The sequence below is a fragment of the Thermomyces lanuginosus genome (genome assembly GCF_041956635.1).
Source record: "Thermomyces lanuginosus strain ATCC 200065 unplaced genomic scaffold VTN49scaffold_31, whole genome shotgun sequence".
NCBI lineage: Eukaryota > Fungi > Ascomycota > Eurotiomycetes > Eurotiales > Trichocomaceae > Thermomyces > Thermomyces lanuginosus.
Window position 1 is genome coordinate 1,724,322 of NW_027192365.1, and position 20,895 is coordinate 1,745,216.

A 20,895-nucleotide genomic window follows, 5' to 3' on the forward strand; every position below is an offset into this window, starting at 1 on the left:
GTGAAAGCCACAAAGTTTAGTGTTTGCATCGAATGATGTCTCCAGCTTTGCTGGCATGTGTCGATACTGTTTTCGGAAATCTAGGGTTTGGCTGACCACACCACGTGAGGCAGGAATGTACCAAGCCATTGATCAGCTGCTTCCCATCGTAGTCGTCATTAATATTTTCTTTCCGAGTTTTTCGAGTCCAGAATCTGAGACTATCCAGGTCAGATGAGCCGCCATGAGCATTTATCCGCAACCCTAGAATACGGATTACATAACGATACCTGCCTATTACGGTTGCGGGGCACCGTTCAGGCGTGGAATGACACGCGGGAGATCTTCACGCTAAGATGCTCCGCAATTGAACCAGCGACTGTCCGAAATCTGCAGGTCAATCATGCCACTTTGCCCGTTCTTGTCATTGCCTTTCAGGACGGTACAAGTTGCTTACGTGAGGTTGGTTACTGATGACATCAATTCCAAATCGATTGCTTCTCTGAGAAGAAACCGTATTCTAAAGAATGCCTTCCACGACCTGCCATCTTCCCAATGGCCATACCTTCACCGTCACTCCGGTCTTTGGCGGCGTCGCTTTCAAGTCGCACGATTTGAACGTACATAATTCAGTGTTTCCGCCGGGATGGACCGTTGTCATTCATACCGAAACAGATGCGGAGGATGCCGTAGAGGAGAGTGCCGTGGGCGGTGATGCTGGCCATGAGAATGGCGAGAATGAGAATAGTAGTAGAGACGCTGGGGGTAACACCCAGAATGACTCTACCGTGTCCACAGCGGCCCAGACGGAACGCAAGCGACGGATTGTTCGCTTCACGCGACCGACGCTGCGAGATGACTGTCTGTTCATCTCAGCGATAAGTAATCCGCCGAGCAGCGAATTTAAGCCGCCGAGCTCCCCATCGCGCCAGATTGCCATGATGCTGTGGGCAACGCTGTGGTGGTACTTTCACGAACCCGAGCCGGAGCTCCGGGTGACCACTGACGCGTCAAGCGCGACCCCGCTGGCCGGGCGGCCCAAGGCGGATTGGCGGGTCAACATCAAACGGGAAGGCATCTTCCAGGGAAGGAATCTCATGCAGAAGCTAGAGCGCATGGGATTGATTGCCAATGAGGACTCCTCGGTCGGTTTGGACTCGCTGGAAGCCCGCAATCCCGCTGGATGGGAGCGGATGTTTGTCAGTCGGCGCAGTTTCTGGCAGCTGGATCCCCGCATCTTTCTTTTTAGCCTGACACCAGCACATATGAATACGGTGAACTCGGTGTTGCCTGGTGCGTATACACCGGGTAGCTCTCGGCCGGCGTCACCCAGTCTGGATGCTTTGCGCAGCGGCGAAGGGAACCATGGGACACTGTCTGGCGAGGGGACGCCCCATTGCCAGGGCCCGGGCCCATACACGACGGGGAGTCGGCTGCCGACATACTACCCGCCGCCCCCGACGCAATTCGTTTTCACAAACGGTGTCCGGCATCCTCTGCGCCAGAGACCGCCACATCAGGGAGAAACATTTTATGTTCGCTATATCCCGAGCGTGGGACAATACTTTTCATTGAGGGTGCCCGTGCTCAACTCTAGCAAACAACCACTCTCGAACAATGCACCGCATTTGTCATCATTGCTATCACGCCCACAAAGTCCATCCCGGCCATCTGATCTGGAGTTGCTTCACAAGTGGATGAACAATCCGCGTGTCAACGCAGCTTGGGGCGAAGCGGGCTCAATGGCAAAACATGAACAGTTCCTCAAGGACGCCTTGACTAGTCGACACAGTTTTCCCGTGTTTGGCTGCTGGGATGGCAAGCCATTTGGCTATTTTGAGATATACTGGGTCAAAGAGGACAAGTTGGGCCGCTTACTCCCTGGTTCTGTTGGGAACTACGACCGCGGTCTCCACGTTCTCGTTGGGGAGGAGGACTTCCGCGGTGCACATCGGGTGCCCCTCTGGCTCAGCTCGCTGGTGCATTACTGCTGGTTGGCGGATCCACGGACAGAAACAGTTATCCTTGAGCCGCGGGTGGACAATGTGAAGTACGTTTCATTCGCCCCTGAAATTGAGGCTCGATGACAATGCTGATGGATACCCAGGTTAATCAAGTATCTGACCGACCTGGGCTTCTACAAAGAAGGCGAAGTCAGCTTCCCACATAAGCAGGCGGCTGTCATGAAGATTAAGCGAGATTATTGGGAAGCGCCGGCGGTGTAGAGTGAGAGCACATTTTGCGGACGTGGATTCGTCCATAGCCCGATCAGTCATTCAAGAACTGATTGTGTCTTCTCCGCTCCTACATGAGGAGAACTCCACAAACCCCCGCCTCTCACGATTTTGCATACATACCTGAACTCTCACCTTCCTGTATTATGATCGTCAAGAGGCTACATGGCCTACCAGTTAGCCGTCGCCTCAGGGACATAGTCGAGTACGGTGTTTGTTGAAACAATAGGCTCCGAGCCCTAAACCGGCTCAAGGGAAGCCACACAACTTATCCCTACACAATCGAGCCACTATGCCTGGCATGAGAAAGGATATCATTGAAAGTACCCGAACCCAATAACGCCTGGAGCAAATCATGACCTTCGTATCACATGACGCAAGAAGAAAAAGAACACAGTTATAACCCCCACAACTCCTCATCACTCTTCACCAGATCATCTTCATGTAATACCCTTAGCGCATCCTCGCGGTCCTTCTTGCGCTTCTCTTTCTTCGTCACCATCTTGCTCGGTGTGATGGGCGTGACTGGCGTAAACGGCATGTACGGACTGTACGGCGTGGGTACGCCGGTGCGTGGGCCGGAGCCATGCAGATGCGCGGGCCGTTCAAGTACCGTAGTCTTGGTCGGAGGTGCGCTTTGTGGCATGCCACTGGAAGAGTATTGCTGCCGGAATGGTAGCGTGCCAGAGGGGTTGGCAGCGGTCGTTGTAACGGTGGCTGTTCTGAGGTCCAGCGGCGCGGGCTTCCTCGTTTGCTTGTGCTCGGTTGAGTTTGTGATCTGGTCGTTGACTTCCGGCACCGGCGGCGCTGGTGGAGGTCCTGGGTTGTATGTTCGGGGCGTAAGAGGCGGCTGGTCGCTGAATGCCGGTGACCTCGACGATTCCATGAGATTGGCGGCCGCCGCTCCAGTGACCACCTGTACTGGTGGTGAAATGGGGAGATTGCGAACTGATGGGGTACGGGGATGGCGCGGTGTTTTCGGGGACGACTTGGCTGATGATGACAGGGACGGACTGAAGATGGCCAGGCCAGAAGACAGCTTGGAGAGGCGCTGGTTTGCCCGCGCCTTGAGACTATTGCCGCTCGGCGGCGGCGTGGCCACTTCCTGCAACGGCGAAAGCGGTGTGCGTTGAAACCCGGGGAGACTACCCTTGGGATTCTGCGGCAGAGGTGGTGGTGAACCAGGCGATACGGGCGAGATAGACGACGCCGATGATGGGCTTAGACCCGCGACGGCAGCGGCTTCCTTCTGGGCCTCATGGTCCATGACCGCCGCGTAGAGCTTCTCCAAATCTTCCTGCGCACGTCGACGGTCTGCCTCGACGACCGTCTCGTCGATGGTCGCCACGCTGCTGTTTGGCGACGCGGGCCCGCCGCGAGAAGAACCCTTACCCAAGCTGCTCCACGACATGCTTCTCCACCCACCGCCGCGAGGCTTCTCTGTATCCGGGGTCGACCCGGTGACTCCGGAGATGGGGCTCGGATCTGTCGTGCTGCTGGCAACACCTTTTGTGGTTATCGGCTGTAGCATAACCACGTCGAGGGTGTAGTTGGACGTTTGCGCGGCCCGCCGCAAGCGTCGTCCGACGAGCAGGATCAGCAAGACAATGAGAGCGTCGAAGATGATATAGCTACTGACGATGCCGGCAATCTGAACAGCAAAATCGTTTCGGTCAGCAGTCTCACTAGCTTTCTCCTGCTGGCCCGCTACTGAGCGCGGGAAGAAAAAGCACAGCAAAGACAAGAATGAGGATAAATTGAACCAGGAACCCATCCGGAGCGACGGGCTCATATTAAAGACTCGAACTCAAAAACAAATGGATCATCAATTGGAGTCAGCCTCCTCATCTCTCTCCCTGTCAATCCCCATACAGAACCGGTCGCAGATACATCATGCCGTTTATGCCAGAAAGGAGATCATATATGGCGCTGGGGGGCCGTATGATATCCGCTGTGCGATGCGGAGAGGCCCATCAGCTTTCAATGACTGAATGACTGCAGTGATTGGGTAAAGGCGATGTGAAGGGCTGTCAGGCACTCGACCAATCGTTCTTGTCGCTTTGATCTTCCGCAATGTGAAGAAGATGGAGGAGAATGGGTGATTGGTTGGCCAGTGCGTTTGGTGGGTCCGGGATCGGCCGGTACCGTGACGAGCACCTCGCTTTCATGCATTCTGTGTGGGTGGGCACAATGCTTGGCTTGTGGGTAGGCCAATAAAATGTTTGCTTGGGCCGCCGGGGGGTGACCAATCGGAGGTTCAGTCACCTTGATAATTGAAACAGGAACAATATCGCGATCATTGACCAAGTTCACCATCATTAAACTCCTTACAGTTGCCGGTCTAGGGATCTACAATACAGTGATGATGTGATATGTGCCAGTAATATCACACGAGAAACCGCGGGTCTTATCGCCTCTCCCCCGTGCCCCAAAGATCCCTCCAAAACTCTTTGAAGCCATACCCCTTGGACGAATCCTCATCATACACCTTGACCTGACCACCAAACACGCCAGAGCTTGAACCACCGGACGACGACGACCACACGCTACTCCTACTAGGTTTAGCTCTCTCCGTCGCCCGCCGCTCAATCTCTTCCGCCAGACTCGGCGCGACGGCTGCGTAGCACGCTTCAAGTTCCCGCTCGAGGTTCAGATATGGCCGCTGCGCAAGCCGCGGGGCTTGTAGGTTGTAGGATCGGATGAGGTCGTTGATGGTTTTGATTTGCAGTTCGTGGTAGCTGCGCTCGATGGAGAGGTATTCGGGGTCGCGGAGGGGAGGGAGGTGAGGGAGGGATTCTGACTCGGACGAACCGGACGAGCGGGATGACTCTTGGGTTGAGGACGGCGTGTTGGTGGTGGAAAGTCGTCCGTCGTGGCTGATAGGTGTGAAGCTCTTGTTATTGTCGTCGGACGACTTGGCCATCGATGCTTGGACCCGCTTCGACTCCTGAAAACGAGCTTCGGCCGCGGCATATGCTCTTGCCCGCTGCTTCTGCTGCTCCAGCGTCCCGCCCTGACTGGCAATCAGCCGGGCTGCGTGTCTTCGCCAGTCGCTCCGCAGTCGTTCCCGGAACCGCTCCGTTTCCCGCGTGATCTCCTGCTGTTTCTCAATCCACGGCGGCACAATCTCCTGCCGCTGTATGATCTTGTTCATAAAGTACTCTGTTGTATCGATGAACGCGCTGCTGGCGTTGTGGTCCCGTTCTGTGTGCTTTCCAACCCCGCGGGGAATGTTCTTGAACTGGCCCCGTGCGATAGCGTCCTCGATCCGCTCGTTGGCTAATGATGCTAGTCCGGAGATCGTCATGGGCATGGGCCCAGCACCAGGCTGGAACCGCTGCCGTAGCTCTTCCCTGAATGCTGCACGTTCGGCCTCGGATAATCCGCTGCTCTGGCTCTGCACATAGGCATTTGTTCGGTCTCGTGCGCTGGCAAGTCGATGGCCGGCAGATTGCTTGGTTTTCGGCGAGGGTCTAATGTCGCCGGAGGGTAGCTTTGGCTGCGGTATTTTGTATGGGACTTTCAAGGGCTTCTTTGTGTCGTCGAGCATTCGCAGCGCGGTATCCTCTGTACGTTCTTCGCCGCGCCATGGCTCCGCGCCGGCAATGTCTTGCGTGCCTTTACCTGCGCTGGACTAGTAATTCTCAACACCTGGCCTTTTGATTTCCTTGATCCTGTAATTACATACCGGCAGATTGGCCAGAGAAATAGCCCCCGCATGCTCGCTCTTGAACGCGCTGTCCTTGAGCCGCTCTTCCAACTTTCTTTTCAGCTCCTCCGAGAACCCGGCTTCCTGGAGATTCTTGCGCGCGGATCGCCCACCCTCCAGGAGTGCCTGCTCGGTCATCTCGGCGAGTCTTCGCGTGAACGCTCCTTCCTCTTCCTCTGAATCATTTTTATTTGATATATCCCGCTCATTCTCTCTATTGGAGTTATCACTTTGTCGCAGTGGCGATGCAGTCGAAAAAGTTCGTCGCAATATCCGGTCTCCGATGGAGAAATCGAGAACAGCACGCTGCCTGTGATTTCTGATACAATATGCGCAGTATTTAGATATCCGATAGCCACATATCGCTCTCATAATCGTCAGTTTCCAGCCCAACCGACTCACAAGTAACAATTCAACGCAGCTCGATGGTCAATGAGAAGCAGAATGTCGAAGCCGATTGATAAGGGCCGACCGAATCGGGCCGATAAGTCCCTGATTATGTAATGTGGATTGGCGAATCAGAGCTTGTCATTCTTTCTCTCCAGTCTTGGCATTTGTTCGAGATTTCTGCGTCGCCGACAAACAGCAACACCTGATCACCGGTCTTCTCAATAGGGTCCCATCGCAGTCAATCACAATGCCGGCGAAAGGTGCATCGACACGATTGAACCCCGTGCGTCTGCAGACCATCCAGCATCTGCGGGTGCGGCGGCCGAACCAGAACCAGCAGCATCCTTGCACGGCAATCATGTCTTCGATGCTGAGTAAGTCAGGCCATTGGCTACTGCTCTAGCTTTTCTTCGAAAGAGTTGAGGGGATGTGTCCTAATTGCAATTGAGCAGACTGCTGGGCCTCATCCGGGATTAACGCCGAGGGCTGTGCTACCCTGGAACAGTCGTTGAAGTCGTGCATGGATTCTCCGGTGCGTTTCTTCTTTCCACTTCTCGCAGCCATTGCGGACATAGAAACTGATGGATATGATGGATATAGAGAGACAAACGTGTCAAGAAGGATACCATCAACTATCACCTCATGCGGATGTTCCCCAAGGTCGCTGGGCCGCGCAAACGGGACGGTGTTCTGGGTTAATTCTCATGAATACTACGCTGTGTGTTTGCATATTTTGCGGAGTTTTGGGATCGGTTTGTCTTTCGATTTATTACACCCGCCTACGTTGCCTCAGTGCGGGTGTGCTGTATGAGTACCGTTTCGTTTATTGTCTCCCTGGCTACGAGGCGGATTTTTCAGCGTACTGTACAGTATAAACGGGGTATTGTCACGAAAACTCATTGGGCTATTCCTAGATAGTATCGAGGTCTATTCTCTCTGTAGCTTCAGCTATCCAGAAGGTTTTTTTTCAGTCTATAGCCAGGTGATAAGACGAATCATGGTCGGGGATGCAAAGTTTTCTTAAGGCTCAAAGGAAAGCCCTTCATAGGTTCCCTTGGCAAGGCTCAAAATGGATAAATACTTTTAACATTCTTCAATGCTCCGCGATGCCCGGGAGGCGTGGCCGAAGAGTCGAGTCTCGGTCGAAAGGAGGACTCCCTACGTGCGGGAAACGCGCTCAAACCTCAGAATTGGATCCTTGTGCGGTCTGGTCGTATATGCGTCAATAGGTTCGATGCCCGTGTCATCCACAATGCTTGTGGTATAGTTGCTGTAGATTGCAGCCGTGATGAGTTTGATTTCTATCATTCCGTTAGTGACGCGCTTGAAACAGACCAGTTAAGAGAAGGAATACCTTGCAGAGCAAAGTTGCTTCCGATGCACATTCTACCACCACTTCCAAACGCCCAAAACCATCGGCGCATCGCTTCCATCTCCGGTGAGTGGTAGTCCTTCAGCCATCGCCGAGGCTGCCATGTTTCCGGCTCCGGATAGACATCCGCATTGCGATGGAGAGAGTAAGCTTGCGCACTCACTCGGACGTTAGGCGGGATGTTATCATATCCGGCTAGCGAACACGACGGAAAAGGCGTGACACGCGGCTGGATTCCAGGGATTGGTGTATCGATACGTAGAGTCTCCATGACAATACCCTGAAGCAGAGGAAGCTCGTCAATCTTCTTCGGATGGGGAAGTTCTGCCGCTTCGGACTCTGGCGGGTATGGGACTGTAGCAGATGCTTCTTGCAATTCCTTGCGGAGTTCCGCTTGCAACTCCGGATGCTTGGACATTCGCCAGAAGATATAAGTAAGAGCGATGGCGCTCGTCTCATGGCCAGCCGTAACTTGGTCATACATCTCACAGGCAATATCGACCTTTTGCTGCTTCCGTGCATCCGGATTTTTCTCAAGATCAACCCCTTGGCTGCTGAGTTGCTTCTCCATGGCACGATGCAGCTGCTTGTAGACGGTCGGTTCGACCCGTGGATCAGTCGAATTCAAGCATCGCTCAGCCTTCTCGCAGAGCTCCCAGTTCCAGTCATCCATCACCTTATTGGCCTCTTCGTGCCACTTTGGGACGACAGGAAAGCCGATTTTCTTGCTCAGAGTGACCAGCCAAGGCACCTCCTGAAAGTAAAATTCAAACGGTTTCCGACATTGATAGTTGTGCAACAGATACTTTCGTGTTGGCTCATCCTGCAGAAAATTAGTGGCGTTCTGCAGGCCGAAGAGATAGGCGGACATAAAGTCCATCGCCGCTGCTTGGTTCAATTCGTGTATATTGACCGCCTTGCCAGCCTGAGCTGCGTCCTCGACGATAGGAAAGAGTCGATCGTACAGGATCGTCCGTGAGATGACTTTCATGTTGACTGACGACTGCAGAAACGATTTCGAGTAGATGTTGGAGAGCATTCGCTTTCGTGCAGAATGCTCCTTGTTTCTTACCATGCTGAACATGCTCACAGTTCTAGATTCGGCCGTTAGCAACAAGTAGCTGCGGCAATCTGGTCGCTACTTGGGCATACCCCAGCGCCCCAAACACCCGAGGGTACCATTCATGTTTCTCAAATCCACCACCGTAGACAGTCTTGATGCCACCCTCGACGCAATTGATGGAGATCTCCGACGGACCCAGTCTCACAATCGGGCCCAATCGCTGGTGTGCGTCATGGATTGTCCGGTTGTTCCATCCGCGGAATCTCTTCCATACAATCCACAGCGGAGAAATGGGAGCTGTGATATGTGCATTTGGAATTTTCGACAATGGCGAGAAGAAAATGGGGTAGAGGATGTAGTTGTAGACCAGCACCGACAAGATCAGTGCGGTTCCGACAAGGGTGAGATATGATGCCGCCATGCTGAATCTTCAGCGAAGTAGTGTGAGTGAATTGACGTGGGTGGGATTGTGTACCTGAGATCTGGCATGCAGGGGATCCCACGCCTTACATGGTCCTGAATGCGTGAACTGTGGAGGGATTATTGAATTGCGATGTTACTCATCGGGTGGAGGCGCGGTCATCACTCGGAATAATAGTAGACATGGGTAGCATGAAACTAACATTTAGCCTAACCTATGGTCCCGATTAGGAGATACAGCCCTAGACAACCGACAATCGCCCAGTTGAACGGAAAGAAGACTCAGATGAGTGCAATTGCTGGGTTACTTCGAATTGAGCAAAGAAAATGGCTCCAAGTGACGATGACCATGCCGAGTTCGATCCCCTCCGCAAAACGTGGCGAGATCGTGGAGCTTAGACGATGGGCGGGACCGGTGGAGCAAGAGATAAGCTCTCATGCTACCTGCCGAATAAGGGAATTGCTATTAAGTAATCTATTCCAATGTGATTCGGAGGAACGGTGGAACATCGGAAAAATGATGCTCCTGAATGAACCCTAACCCTGATAGACATAGCCAGTGAAACACTGATACACTATTGGTAGGTACTAGTATTGTAGGTATCAGATTCACCTTGGTCAATTATCCGGACACTGACCGTAGACGATATAGCTGCAGGTGTTACTTGTGGTCAGTTTTGAATTTGAATAGTAATGTTGCCTAAAAGTACAAGGACTAACTACTAAGGACTCACAAGTTCCGGAATATGTGAGCGTCGCGCCTCTGGCTGTCAGTGACCTTGCTAGCAAGGGCAATGACTTGCTCCCTCGGCCACTTTTGTATCGCTTCATTGCGGGCAGAGCTCTGTCTTTGAAGCCAGTATCGAACGTGGTCTGGGACTAGACACCGACTTGCTCCTGTGCGAGGCGGTCACTATTGGAGTAGTACTGTTTGATATATTGTTTGGAGGCAAGAGAAGGCTGAAAAGACGGCGATCTTTTGACCGGACACTATAGGAAATGGAAAAATCTCCACGTGAATGTGCACAAAGCCAACATCCTTGAACAACTGCACTAGCTTGGGCCCTGGACGAAGCTCGTAACCGGCCCCTTGGAACGCGCCGAGACTTCGTCATAGTATTGCCGTGGCCAGGTGCCGTTGTGACTGCCATCTTGAGAGGTCGGATAGCCGTCTCAGTCCTGGAACTGAGCCCGACAACAAGGCTTTACTGATCTGTTTTCCGTTGGGGAGACAAGAATGAACACATGAAAAAGTCTCGGTGACACACCGACAGCACTGTTGGTCAGCTTCCCAAAGTTCTGGTCAAGATGCCCAGGAATCGCAGGTGGATAGACTCAAATACGTTGTTTTCATATGCTCATTCTGACTCAATATCATGAACCAGGTCCTTCACATTCGGGGGAAGTCTGCCAAAATCCCGTTAGTTGAGCGCCTTTACTACAAATTAGGGTCAGACTAACGAATTCGGCTGAGTCGCCCCCTAGGTAACCATAACCGATCACCTAGGATAAACACATCCGCTCTCAACAATCCGCGCAGCGCAATCGCTTCCTATTGTATTCTTTACCTCGGCCTGGTGATGTTGATGCACTACAATGAATCAGCGTCGTGTTCCAGCAGACAAGTCGATCATCCACTGCAGACTCTTGACCGGGGGCGAGACATAGCAGTTGCCGGTGAACCACCACAAGACACATCTCGTGCGCCATGTTCAGGCTGTCTTCCATTTAATCACTCGGAAGCAGGTACGTTAGAAGATAAATATCAATTTACAGCTCTTGGATGGTCGGGCAAAAATAAGTCTATTCCCTACAACCATCGTGGAATTTCTATAACACGTACGGAGGTGCGTACGAAAAAAAATTAAACCGGGAATGACCCAAATCATGGCGCTAGTAATTTTGACCGTCCATACCTTGTATCATATTGTATCAGATACACAATTGATTACAATACAATACCTTCCCTCCTGGTCCATCGTACTAACTTAGTGTGCAATTATAACGACTCACAATTTAACCTAATTTTAGCGATATTAGGAAAATCAATACTAGGGACGGGTTGGCCTACCACAGACTCTTCCGCATCAGCAGTAGATTTGAACGATGGGAAGAAAGGGATATAGAGCGAGATTAATGATAAATTTGCCTAGTCATACTCCGTACACTATCACATCTCTTCAGATCTCTTCAGTCATGAAGTTGAAATCTACAAGTTATGGCCAAGTCGGCGGTGTTGGAAATTAGCGCAATCCCTCTGCTTTTGAGGCTCTACCAAACCCTGTTATAGCGATATAATCCGTCCCTCCAAATTGTATCGCAATAGCGAGAACATTGCACAGAGAATCCATACGGAATTTGGGCGCTTGCCAACCTGGCAACTACGCTGCGCAGCCTGGCAGCGGAAGCCGCCACGACAGCAGCACGGCTCTCCAGAACAACATGCGGCTTTTGAAGACACATCATCCGTGAGGCTCAATCGCAGCACGTCTACCATCCTCAAAGACTTTTTGACAGTTGCCCATGTGAATAACTGATGGTAATAATCGCAATAATGTGAATATCGCGAAACCGAACGGGACTTGAGTGTGCTTCAAGTGCCAATAATACTCCGTAGTGTGCCGTACTCCGAACGCCCTGCATACCAACAACCAATGGTTAGAGGCTCAACTTACGCACGGAGTAAAATAAAGTCTCCCTTCTCGGTGCCCCCCACAAGCAAACTGATACTAGTACTAGGCTAGGCGGGAAAGTAGAATATTCGTAGACCCTACAAAGTTCAGATTAAAATATTCACATCCAGTCAGCGAACGAGAACGTCAAGGATCGTTCGGAAACGCAGAGACTCTTCTACCCTACGCCTGCACGGTGTATAGCACTGGCAATTTAACTGGGCGAGTCTGAACGAACAATGCGATGTTGCAGCCGCTGTCATGTGCAAGACGCGTCAACAGCTTGCGGCTGACAATTTGCAATCTCATTCATATGGTCCGAAGTTCGGCAACATTCTTTATGCTTGTGAAACAGATGAAACAGACCATATCAGAATTCCTTTTGTATTACTATATTCGGACTTCCTATAAGGTATGAATGGTTCGGGTGCATCATTTGGTATCACACTTCCGGTGCGAGATTCTCTCTATCACTTCATTGTGAAACCTCATTTGAGCACACCCCAGCCCATGCTTCAGTCCTCCCTCTGGGCTGTGTGGAGAGGGTCTAGTTATAGCGTGGTTGGAGAAACTCGACAATCATGGAAAAGAAGGGGCTCTGATGGAATGCTACCTGCACCGACAGTGTTCTAAGCTGGACCCTTGATGCATAAACAAACAAAATAGGGCACGCTATATATGAAGGCGACCCCTTACTTGTCTCCTTCGTTCGTTTCAGTAACATTCGTTTTTCTTCGTTGCAGCGATGTTGGACTGCCTTGCAAAGATCCTTGTCGGGATATTCAGACGGCACTTCAAATCTAAAACGGAAAATGCTGAAGCAGAAAAGGCTCAAACGGACATTTTGGATGCCAGGGCACGCAATGGCGGCGAGTCTAAAAACCATTTTGAACGACGAGACTATGACGGGCCCTTCAATGGGGAAACATTATACGAGTTCTTTGGAAACCTCGTTATCAAAAGCCACAACACTTCGGATGGACATCCTGTCGCCATCAAATTTTTAACTGCCGATTATCTCCATGAGTCGGAAGCCGACATGATGGCGTATGCTCATTCGCAAAACCTCTTGGTCCCTGCTGTCTGGAATCGCTGCAGTATCGACAGCGATCGGGTTGCGATGATCACCGACTTTGTTCAAGGTAGACCGCTGGACCAGGTGTGGCCGACATTGAACGACAAGGAACGCGCATCAATCAAAGAACAGCTCGCAGAACAGCTCAAGCTTTTTAGATCATGCACAAAACCCTATATTGGGCGAATCTATCACCAGCCTACCCGCAGTCTGTATGATGGATTGGAAACAAAGTTTATGGGACCGTTTTATTCAGAAGCCGCGTTCGATGAATGGTGCCTTTCTCGTATCAAGAATGCGTCTACAAGGCGTAAATGGAGGAAGAAGCTGGCAAAATTACGGAGGAAATATCCTTCGAAATTTGTGCTCACGCACGGAGATCTCTTCCCTCGAAATATCCTTGTCGACAATGGGAAGATAACCGGTATTGTGGATTGGGAGCGCAGTGGCTTTTTGCCTGACTATGTTGAGTATGCTCTCGCTGCATGTCTGTACGACTATTCGGGCGAGGAATGGTGGAGGCCTGTCTTGATGGAAGTCTTGCCTGCTTGTGCTCCGGAGCGGCTGAGTTTCCAGAGTTTGATTTACGACCGAGGGTATTGAAATTTGGACCAAGGCAACTTGTTACTCGGATTACAATTGAGCTGAACAGATATCTTATTCGAAATGCTTATAAGATGCCTACCCATCTTCTAGAGGTTGTATTCCATAACAGAACGGCCAGCACTATCTTTATTGTTGAAGATGTCCTCTTCCAGTCTGTCAGTGCCGTTTCAAGAGGTAGACAATGCACAAATCATCCATCTTGTTGCCTTCGGCCAGGGCAATACAGCACATTGGGCTCTGTTTGTTCCAAACAAGCCGGCAAACCCGAAAGGCACCCTTGTGCACATAACTATACACAATCAACGGACATCAAAGTCCAGCAGCGGTGTTCCGGAGCTAGTTTCCCACGACTTCAAAGTCACACGGAGTACGGCGAATACGGTCGTGGCTCTCCCAGCACGTGCATCAGTCAAAGAAGTGAAAGACGCTGCAGCAACATGCTTCCGAAATTTCCATTACAACGTTTTTCTCGACAACTGTCAGACTTTTACAATTCAAGTCTTGACAGAATTGCATCGAAGATGCCCCTCCCGGGTTCCGGAGGAAGCAGTCAGGCTGATACGGGAAAGATACGCAACAGCGCCTGTCAAGATCCAGCAATTGTGCTGCAGAGACATGCGGAATGAGGCTGATGGCACCCATGAATATACAGCGGAAAAACCACGGTTTCCGGTTGAATGATCGGAGAGCTTTCTCAATTGAAAAGGTTTAGCTGTGAAATTGACGGCCATTGGCTAAATTCAGCTGCGATTTGACAGATGGCGGCACATTGAAGTGGTAGCATACAAAGGCATGGAACCCTAAGCCGAGGATGGCTGCATGCCGGCTCATCAGGGCTTTGAGATAAATGGCAGTAAGATTCGACGGCAGCGAACTTGGAGCCGCACCAGCAAGCCCTACACTATCATGCCTGTGGTGTGTCATTGTCATTCCTTTGACCTTTTCGGGCTCAAATCCAGAACCAATTGACTTTCTGCTCATTTCCTATGTTCATGTCGCATAAATGACGGAATTCAAATTAGGAATAGATAAGACTCCAGGGCTGTAAGCTCGTCCAAAGAATGATAAGTCGGATGACACGAGAGATGCGAAAGCAGTACACATCAAATCGGATATGCATAAAAGGCGTCTCTTCGTAGAACCAAGCCTTCAGGCAGACATGCTGAACATGTAATTAATACAAGGGTTCTTTGGTCTCCTGCTCCATTGGGTTCCGCCGCATCGATGATCCATTGGCACCTTTGTTTCTCGGAGACGGTATAAGAGCCCAGACGGCCTCGGCGAGCAGTTGAGCTTTGGACGAGTTCAGTAATTTTCTCCAATTATGCGTCCGAATTCCTCCATCCTCTTTCCAATCTTCGGGAAATAGGTCATGTGTTTCTTTCAAGAAAGCCTCAATTACCCCGTCCGGGAAAGATGATATGTGGAAGCATAACGTCCCGCAGCTTAGCCAATAGTTCGGAAAACCCTTGCAAAATCTCCTCGCTGGCGTTCACCCCTCTCGGGATATGGCTCTGAGGAATTGCGGAGGGAACTGTTGTCACTCTTGGTCGCTCGTCAATTCCGAGGCTAAATAGTCCACTTGCCCCTACACTTTCTTCAGATTCTGAAAATCAGCAACAAGTAAGCTTTTTGCGTAATCCTTTTCCGTGGAGGAGATCTTCATCATTGATGACACTCTCATCACTGGAGTCATCTGCATCGCTGGTAGAAAGGTCCTCAGCACTAGAATCTTCCTGGCCATCTTCCGTCAGGGAGATCACGATTACGAAAAACATCCTTCTCGAGATAAGCACGGCAGCATTCATTCATGACCCAGTCACCGTTCAATACTATGTCTCCTTGGTGCCATTTTAGACCCAGTCGGAAACCTGGCATCGATGTTTCACTTTACAGTTTCCATGTCAGCCTTTTCTCTTCAGCCTCTTCTTGCAAAGCCTCTTCTCAACGTGTTGGAGTGTGACCGCGCTTCTCCCTGACAACGCCCTGTCACATGCCCACGCTTGGAAATTTCCATCGTTAGGTTGCAACTCTTCTTTCTTCGCCAACAAAGGTGGCTTGAGAGACACCTCATCCGTCAATCGCATCCAAAGTGTTTTGCCAGATAGGCTATTCACGAAATTGTTTAGGGGCGACAACAATCAGGCGCATCAGCCCTGGTGAAGAGTGCTCGTAAGGACGCGTCCGATAAGTAATTCATTTCCAGCAGTACTCCGTACACGATTTAGTACTTCGCACCTGGCACGTACCTTAGGTAAGTAGTAAGTATCGCTATTCCAGCATTAGCTCGCACAATCAATTCGACAATTCACGGTTGATAGTGCCAAAGCATGCTACTCCGTTCCGAGTGGGTCCGAAATATGTGATTGGTGACGTCTGAGAGGCCAAGGTTCGTCACTGCAGCACCGCATCGGCAACATCAACATTCAGAACAAACTCTTCGTTCTTACAGTAAGTATTGCTGGTGCCCATGGTATATAGTCTAGAGGCAGATTGCGGGCCGTTGGCGATCTTGCCGCTTCCCTGGCAAGGTACTTAAAAAGTTGATATTTCGTCAGGGGCGGAACACACCAAATGCAGATGCCGCTTGGATGGTTATGCGTACATGCAAAGTTCCGTCTCGTGTTGGGCTCTTTGAAGGAGTCGAGACGATAGAGTCTCTCCAAAAATCTACTTGACGAAACAACGATGCTAGCGGACTTGCCGCCAGAGATTATTCAACATATTGCGGCAAATTTGCCGACTCTGAACGCGCTCGTTAGCCTGGCACGAACTTGTCGACGACTGTACAAGATTCTTGCGGATGACCGTGTCTATCGCACGTTCATTCGTAACCGTTTTCCGAATGTTGAGACTCCGCCATTCTGGAAGGATGCCGCTAAAGCCCTGACAGCGCGCTCCAGGGCTTTGGACAGATGCGGCGTTATCGGCCGTTTTGTTGTTCCCTCGCAGGATGCCAGAGTGATTGGAGTTGCTCAGTCAACTAGACGTGACCGACCAACCCTGGGCCATCGCCCTTCGATAGATAGCTTTGAATGCTGGACGGGAGACCGTTGGGAAGACCGAAAAGAGGTGCTCGCTTGGGGTGCCGGCGCAGAAATAATTATCCGCCTGCGCAGCACAGGAAAGAATGCGAAGCAGCAGTGTTTGAAGTTCAACGATCTCGAGGATTATAGTAGCCGTGATGATATTTGCGGTGTTCATGTTTTGCGACCCGAACACCAGAGCAAGCAGGATGACAAGCTGCACATCATCTACGGCCGATTCAATGGGAGTGTAGATCACATTGCCATATCTCCGGAAGATGGGTCCTATGAACATCGCCAATCATTCAATACTTATTGGCGTGACACAAGCAGACTGGATCTCAGTTCTGGCCCGGAACCGATTCTATCTGCCCAGTCATCGAGTGGAATATGGCTATATCGCACAACCACTGATGATTTTGAAGTTCAGCCGTTTGCGAACCTGGAAACGGTCGTGACGGCAGAAGGGGCATCACCGTATCACTCCAAATTTTTGTCTCCGAACAGGATTGCAGTCGGCGTTAGTGGCCGGAGTAATTATCTAGCAATCGCCGACATCGCCAACGAGCGCATCTCGACCGTTCGGAATATGCTTTTCGACGATGGTACCCGGCGAATCCCGGGACTTGACTTCATTGCACCACTTAACTCGCAAATACCGGGTCACGGAGCACCGGGGGAACTATTCCTTTCGGGCTGGCGCATGAGCCAGGTCAGGTCAGTACCCATCTCGTGCAACTTCTGGATCCAGTTCAGCTAAGACAGCGCGCAGGCTGGTTGACACTCGGTCGCCACGTCCTTATGAACAAGAGTACCTCGACAACACTGATTTTAACTCTGTATATTGTATCCAGCCGCTCGGACACTGTTTCCTTGTCGGCACTGGTGGCAACGCCCTGATCAAAGTTTTTGACCTACGCATGCCCTCATCCTACAACTACCTAGATGCGAAGCCAAGCGTTTCGCTCAACCGAGGATACTTCTCGCCGTCAATACAGAAGCTCACTGCAGAAGCAAACGGTGTTTCTCCCAACGGACGACTTCCACGAGCAGACTACAACTGTTTCCTCTCCCATGAGGTCCACACAACTGGCCAGAGACGACGCCGGAACAACCGGTGGACGCCGCGTCGATACACTGGTCCGATCTACACAATGTCATCCCCATCCGCGACCTCCGCCACTGTCTACGCGGGGATCGTTGGAGGTGTCGTCCGTGTCGATTTTGCGTGCACAGATGATCTCACGGGCATCGACGGCGCTTGGTATCGTGACCGTTTTGGACTGGACAAGAGCAGCTCCTACGATGAGGCAGATCAGCGTATCCTCCAGCTGGCCGGGTATGAGCGTCCGCTGCCGAATGATGAGACTTCACCCGTTATTCTACGGAACCAAGCGGCGCTCGAGGAGGTTACGGAGAATGATATTCGGCGTGAGATGGCGACCGGCGTCGATCGGCGATGGAGAAGATCCAACGAGGATTCAAAAGATAAACGATGGTGATGTTACAACTTCGAACTACGTAAGGGGATAAATACACCTGATATAGACTTTTTCCGCTGTTGATAGCCAGCAACTGGAATCAATGATGTTAGAGTATCAAGATTGGAAGCGTTTCCACTTTCTGGCAAGCACTGTATGACACCATGCAATGGACCTTTAAGGCGTACACACAATTGTGGACATCAACCAGACAAAAACAGCATACAGCAGCTAAAAAGATAGAGGATCAATGCAGCCGCAGTAAGAGCGAGAAAGGCGTAGTTCAGATTGACCTCCTTCAAGGGCTCTCTCAGGCTCATCCAAGGTGACGCGTTCAATCAACCGCCCAGTTTCCTCGCACCATAAGAGATTCCCCGTCTGTATGTCAATGAAAGCCACACCGAACTTTTCCGCCTTGTCTACCAGATGCTGCATCTCGTCCACCAGACCTTTTCATACGTGTGGCCCCCGAGCAAATCGCCACCTCAGGATGGGGAAAATCTGTGCACAATGCGAACTCCGATGTCATAGTAGAAAGTAAGGCGGCCTGAGGTCAGCAGATCTCAGAGATCCGGGCACATAGGAAGGTTCAGGAGAGCAAAGTCGCTCGCAGACCGCTTCCTCGCACTGGCGATCGCACACGAATTCTGCGAGTCTCTTTGAATATGAATGAAGCGACTGCAGTGATGGCCCTGTACCGAGGGCCTGCGCCCACTACTAATTCCATCTTGATATGAGACAGAAGTGGTCCATGCAGGCTGTATGAATGCCTCACACGGTCTTATCTGAGAATGCTCGTGGGATTACCGGAGGAATGGTAGGTTGCAAAGACGTCGAGCAAAGGAAATTGGGATGCAGCTGGTGAAGTGGGAAGATGGAGCTACAGTTAGATGAATGAACTCCTTCAGTAACAGCGGGTATTTACTTGTTTCTCTTGAACAGAAAAAGAACTTTTTATTTTTATTCTAAAGAATCCCCTCTACATAGCGCCTCGCTTTCTAAATCCAACACAAATGGTACAGAAATTGCAACTCGAGAACAGACTTCCCCAATATCAAATAGAGAAGGCGAACTGGAGCGCGGTCAACGAGGGACGTACCAGGCACCAAAACCCTACAACCCCCACACGCGAACTTCAGTCCTCAAACTTGTAGCTGTGCTTGGACGGGCCGATATCAATTGGGCCGCCGCGGTACGAGCCTCGCTTCTTTTTATTCTTCTCCTTGGTAAACTCCTTGCCGCGGGTCACGGAGAGATCCTTGTAAGCGCGTTCCGCGTACGAGTAGGGCTTGTATTCGTTGGAGGGGTGGTTATTGGGGAGCTCACTCAGTGCAGCCAGACGCGTGGGTTTGGCGCCTGTTGGCTTCTTGTTCTGGTTGTTCTTGTTGTTGCTGTTGTTCTTGTTCTTCAGGTCCGGCTCAGGGGGCAGCGGGACATTGTTAAACGAATTCGCCGCGGCGGCTTTCTCGGCTTTGGCCTTCTTCTTCTCCTCGGCAGCAGCTTCGGACTTGGAGGAAGATGACGCCAGAGTGTCGCTCGACTCGATGGAGGATGTTCGCTCCTTCTTCTTATCCTTCGATTCGTTGCGCTTTTCGTCTTCGGAGGAGTCAGAGTCTGATGAGTCGGAGTCGCTGGAGGAGCTGCTGCCGGATTCTGGAAGGGGAGTTTTGGCTGCCTGCTTCAGGATCTTTTCGTCCTCATCTGACTCCGACTCTGACGAATCCGAGTCGGAAGCAGAACTCGAGTCCGAATCGTCGGAATCGGATTCAGAGTCCGACTCAGAGTCCGACTCAGATCCAGATTCAGAGTCCGATTCAGACCCTGACTCAGACCCCGAGTCAGACCCCGAGTCAGACTCAGAGTCAGATTCAGACTCGGACTCAGACTCCTCACTCTCGGATTCAGAGTCAGATCCAGACTCTTCGGATTCGGAATCTGAATCCGATTCAGAACCGGAGGAGTCTGATTCTGATTCCGATTCGGACTCAGACTCAGATTCCGATTCAGAGTCCTCCGATGAAGATTCTGATTCCTTCTTTGCCTTCTTAGCAGCCGCCGGCTTATCCTCAGAATCCGACTCCGCCTTGCGCTTGACACCAGCCTTGGGGGGTGGAACTTCTTTTTCGGACTCGCTTTCAGAGCTGGAGGACTCTGACGACGATTCCTCACTTTCGGAAGCGTCCTTCATGTCGACATCAGAGTCAGAGTCCGAGGAGCTTGACTCGTCGGAGGACTCATCGCTAGATTCTTCGCTAGATTCCTCACTAGAACTCTCACTAGAGCTCTCACTGGACTCCTCGCTCGATCCCTCAGAGGATTCGTCAGAGGACTCCGCGCTAGAGTCTTCGCTCGACTCGTCGCTCGATTCGGAAGAGGACGTCTCGGATTCGTCGCTTGATTCGGCATCCTTCTTCTTAGCTTGGGACTCCCAAGCCTTATAAATGTCTGCCAGCGACGGAACGTCTTTGGAACCTTTGCCAGCCAAGTCCTTTCCTTTGCGGTCCTTGTGCTCTTTGATCAGAGCATCGCTTGCCGCCTTGTAGCCACATTGACGCAGGAAGGCCGCAACGGAAGAAACCAGGGTCTCCGGAGCCGTGCTCGACTCGTCCTATGCGCCGAGCATGTCAACATCTTCTCTGTCGGGCCAATTGAGTCTCAAGCACATACAGGTTTTGTTGTGTTTTGTTTCGTTTTCTCTCGACCGGCAGCAGCCGAGGCAGATTTCTTGGGCGCCATTCTGCGATACGCAAAAGGGGTGCCACTCTGCCGCAGACAAGCCTATCAATCTATCAATTGGACTTCTTGAAGGAACTGTATTTGTGTGAGCACTGTCAAGAGATCATGGATGCGCATCGAAATTAAAAAAAA

General features: G+C 51.3%; 8 protein-coding genes across 8 annotated transcripts; 4 read left to right on the top strand and 4 right to left on the bottom strand.

Annotated features, from left to right (window-relative positions):
• Nucleotides 1-506: 506 nt before the first annotated feature.
• Nucleotides 507-2,204, top strand: VTN49DRAFT_4693 (uncharacterized protein; the record flags this gene model as incomplete). The annotated part of the gene is made up of 2 exons (XM_069412667.1): nt 507-2,029; nt 2,087-2,204. 2 exons carry the CDS (start codon nt 507-509, stop codon nt 2,202-2,204), a joined length of 1,641 nt encoding a protein of 546 aa, XP_069267888.1.
• Nucleotides 2,205-2,610: 406 nt separating this feature from the next.
• On the bottom strand, nt 2,611-4,005 carry VTN49DRAFT_4694 (uncharacterized protein; the record flags this gene model as incomplete). Its single annotated transcript, XM_069412668.1, has 1 exon — nt 2,611-4,005. The coding sequence occupies one exon, from the start codon at nt 4,003-4,005 to the stop codon at nt 2,611-2,613; it is 1,395 nt and encodes a 464-aa protein (XP_069267889.1).
• Nucleotides 4,006-4,620: 615 nt separating this feature from the next.
• VTN49DRAFT_4695 (uncharacterized protein) lies at nt 4,621-6,060 on the bottom strand (the record flags this gene model as incomplete). The annotated part of the gene is made up of 2 exons (XM_069412669.1): nt 4,621-5,847; nt 5,902-6,060. The coding sequence occupies 2 exons, from the start codon at nt 6,058-6,060 to the stop codon at nt 4,621-4,623; spliced, it is 1,386 nt and encodes a 461-aa protein (XP_069267890.1).
• Nucleotides 6,061-6,559: 499 nt separating this feature from the next.
• VTN49DRAFT_4696 (mitochondrial 37S ribosomal protein mS37) lies at nt 6,560-7,011 on the top strand (the record flags this gene model as incomplete). Its single annotated transcript, XM_069412670.1, has 3 exons — nt 6,560-6,686; nt 6,765-6,844; nt 6,913-7,011. The coding sequence occupies 3 exons, from the start codon at nt 6,560-6,562 to the stop codon at nt 7,009-7,011; spliced, it is 306 nt and encodes a 101-aa protein (XP_069267891.1).
• A 459-nt stretch (nt 7,012-7,470) lies between these two features.
• Nucleotides 7,471-9,168, bottom strand: VTN49DRAFT_4697 (uncharacterized protein; the record flags this gene model as incomplete). The annotated part of the gene is made up of 3 exons (XM_069412671.1): nt 7,471-7,613; nt 7,667-8,778; nt 8,837-9,168. The coding sequence occupies 3 exons, from the start codon at nt 9,166-9,168 to the stop codon at nt 7,471-7,473; spliced, it is 1,587 nt and encodes a 528-aa protein (XP_069267892.1).
• A 3,416-nt stretch (nt 9,169-12,584) lies between these two features.
• VTN49DRAFT_4698 (uncharacterized protein) lies at nt 12,585-13,517 on the top strand (the record flags this gene model as incomplete). The annotated part of the gene is made up of 1 exon (XM_069412672.1): nt 12,585-13,517. The coding sequence occupies one exon, from the start codon at nt 12,585-12,587 to the stop codon at nt 13,515-13,517; it is 933 nt and encodes a 310-aa protein (XP_069267893.1).
• A 2,691-nt stretch (nt 13,518-16,208) lies between these two features.
• VTN49DRAFT_4699 (uncharacterized protein) lies at nt 16,209-18,048 on the top strand (the record flags this gene model as incomplete). Its single annotated transcript, XM_069412673.1, has 2 exons — nt 16,209-17,263; nt 17,319-18,048. The coding sequence occupies 2 exons, from the start codon at nt 16,209-16,211 to the stop codon at nt 18,046-18,048; spliced, it is 1,785 nt and encodes a 594-aa protein (XP_069267894.1).
• A 1,114-nt stretch (nt 18,049-19,162) lies between these two features.
• Nucleotides 19,163-20,763, bottom strand: VTN49DRAFT_4700 (uncharacterized protein; the record flags this gene model as incomplete). Its single annotated transcript, XM_069412676.1, has 2 exons — nt 19,163-20,635; nt 20,695-20,763. The coding sequence occupies 2 exons, from the start codon at nt 20,761-20,763 to the stop codon at nt 19,163-19,165; spliced, it is 1,542 nt and encodes a 513-aa protein (XP_069267895.1).
• Nucleotides 20,764-20,895: the final 132 nt, after the last annotated feature.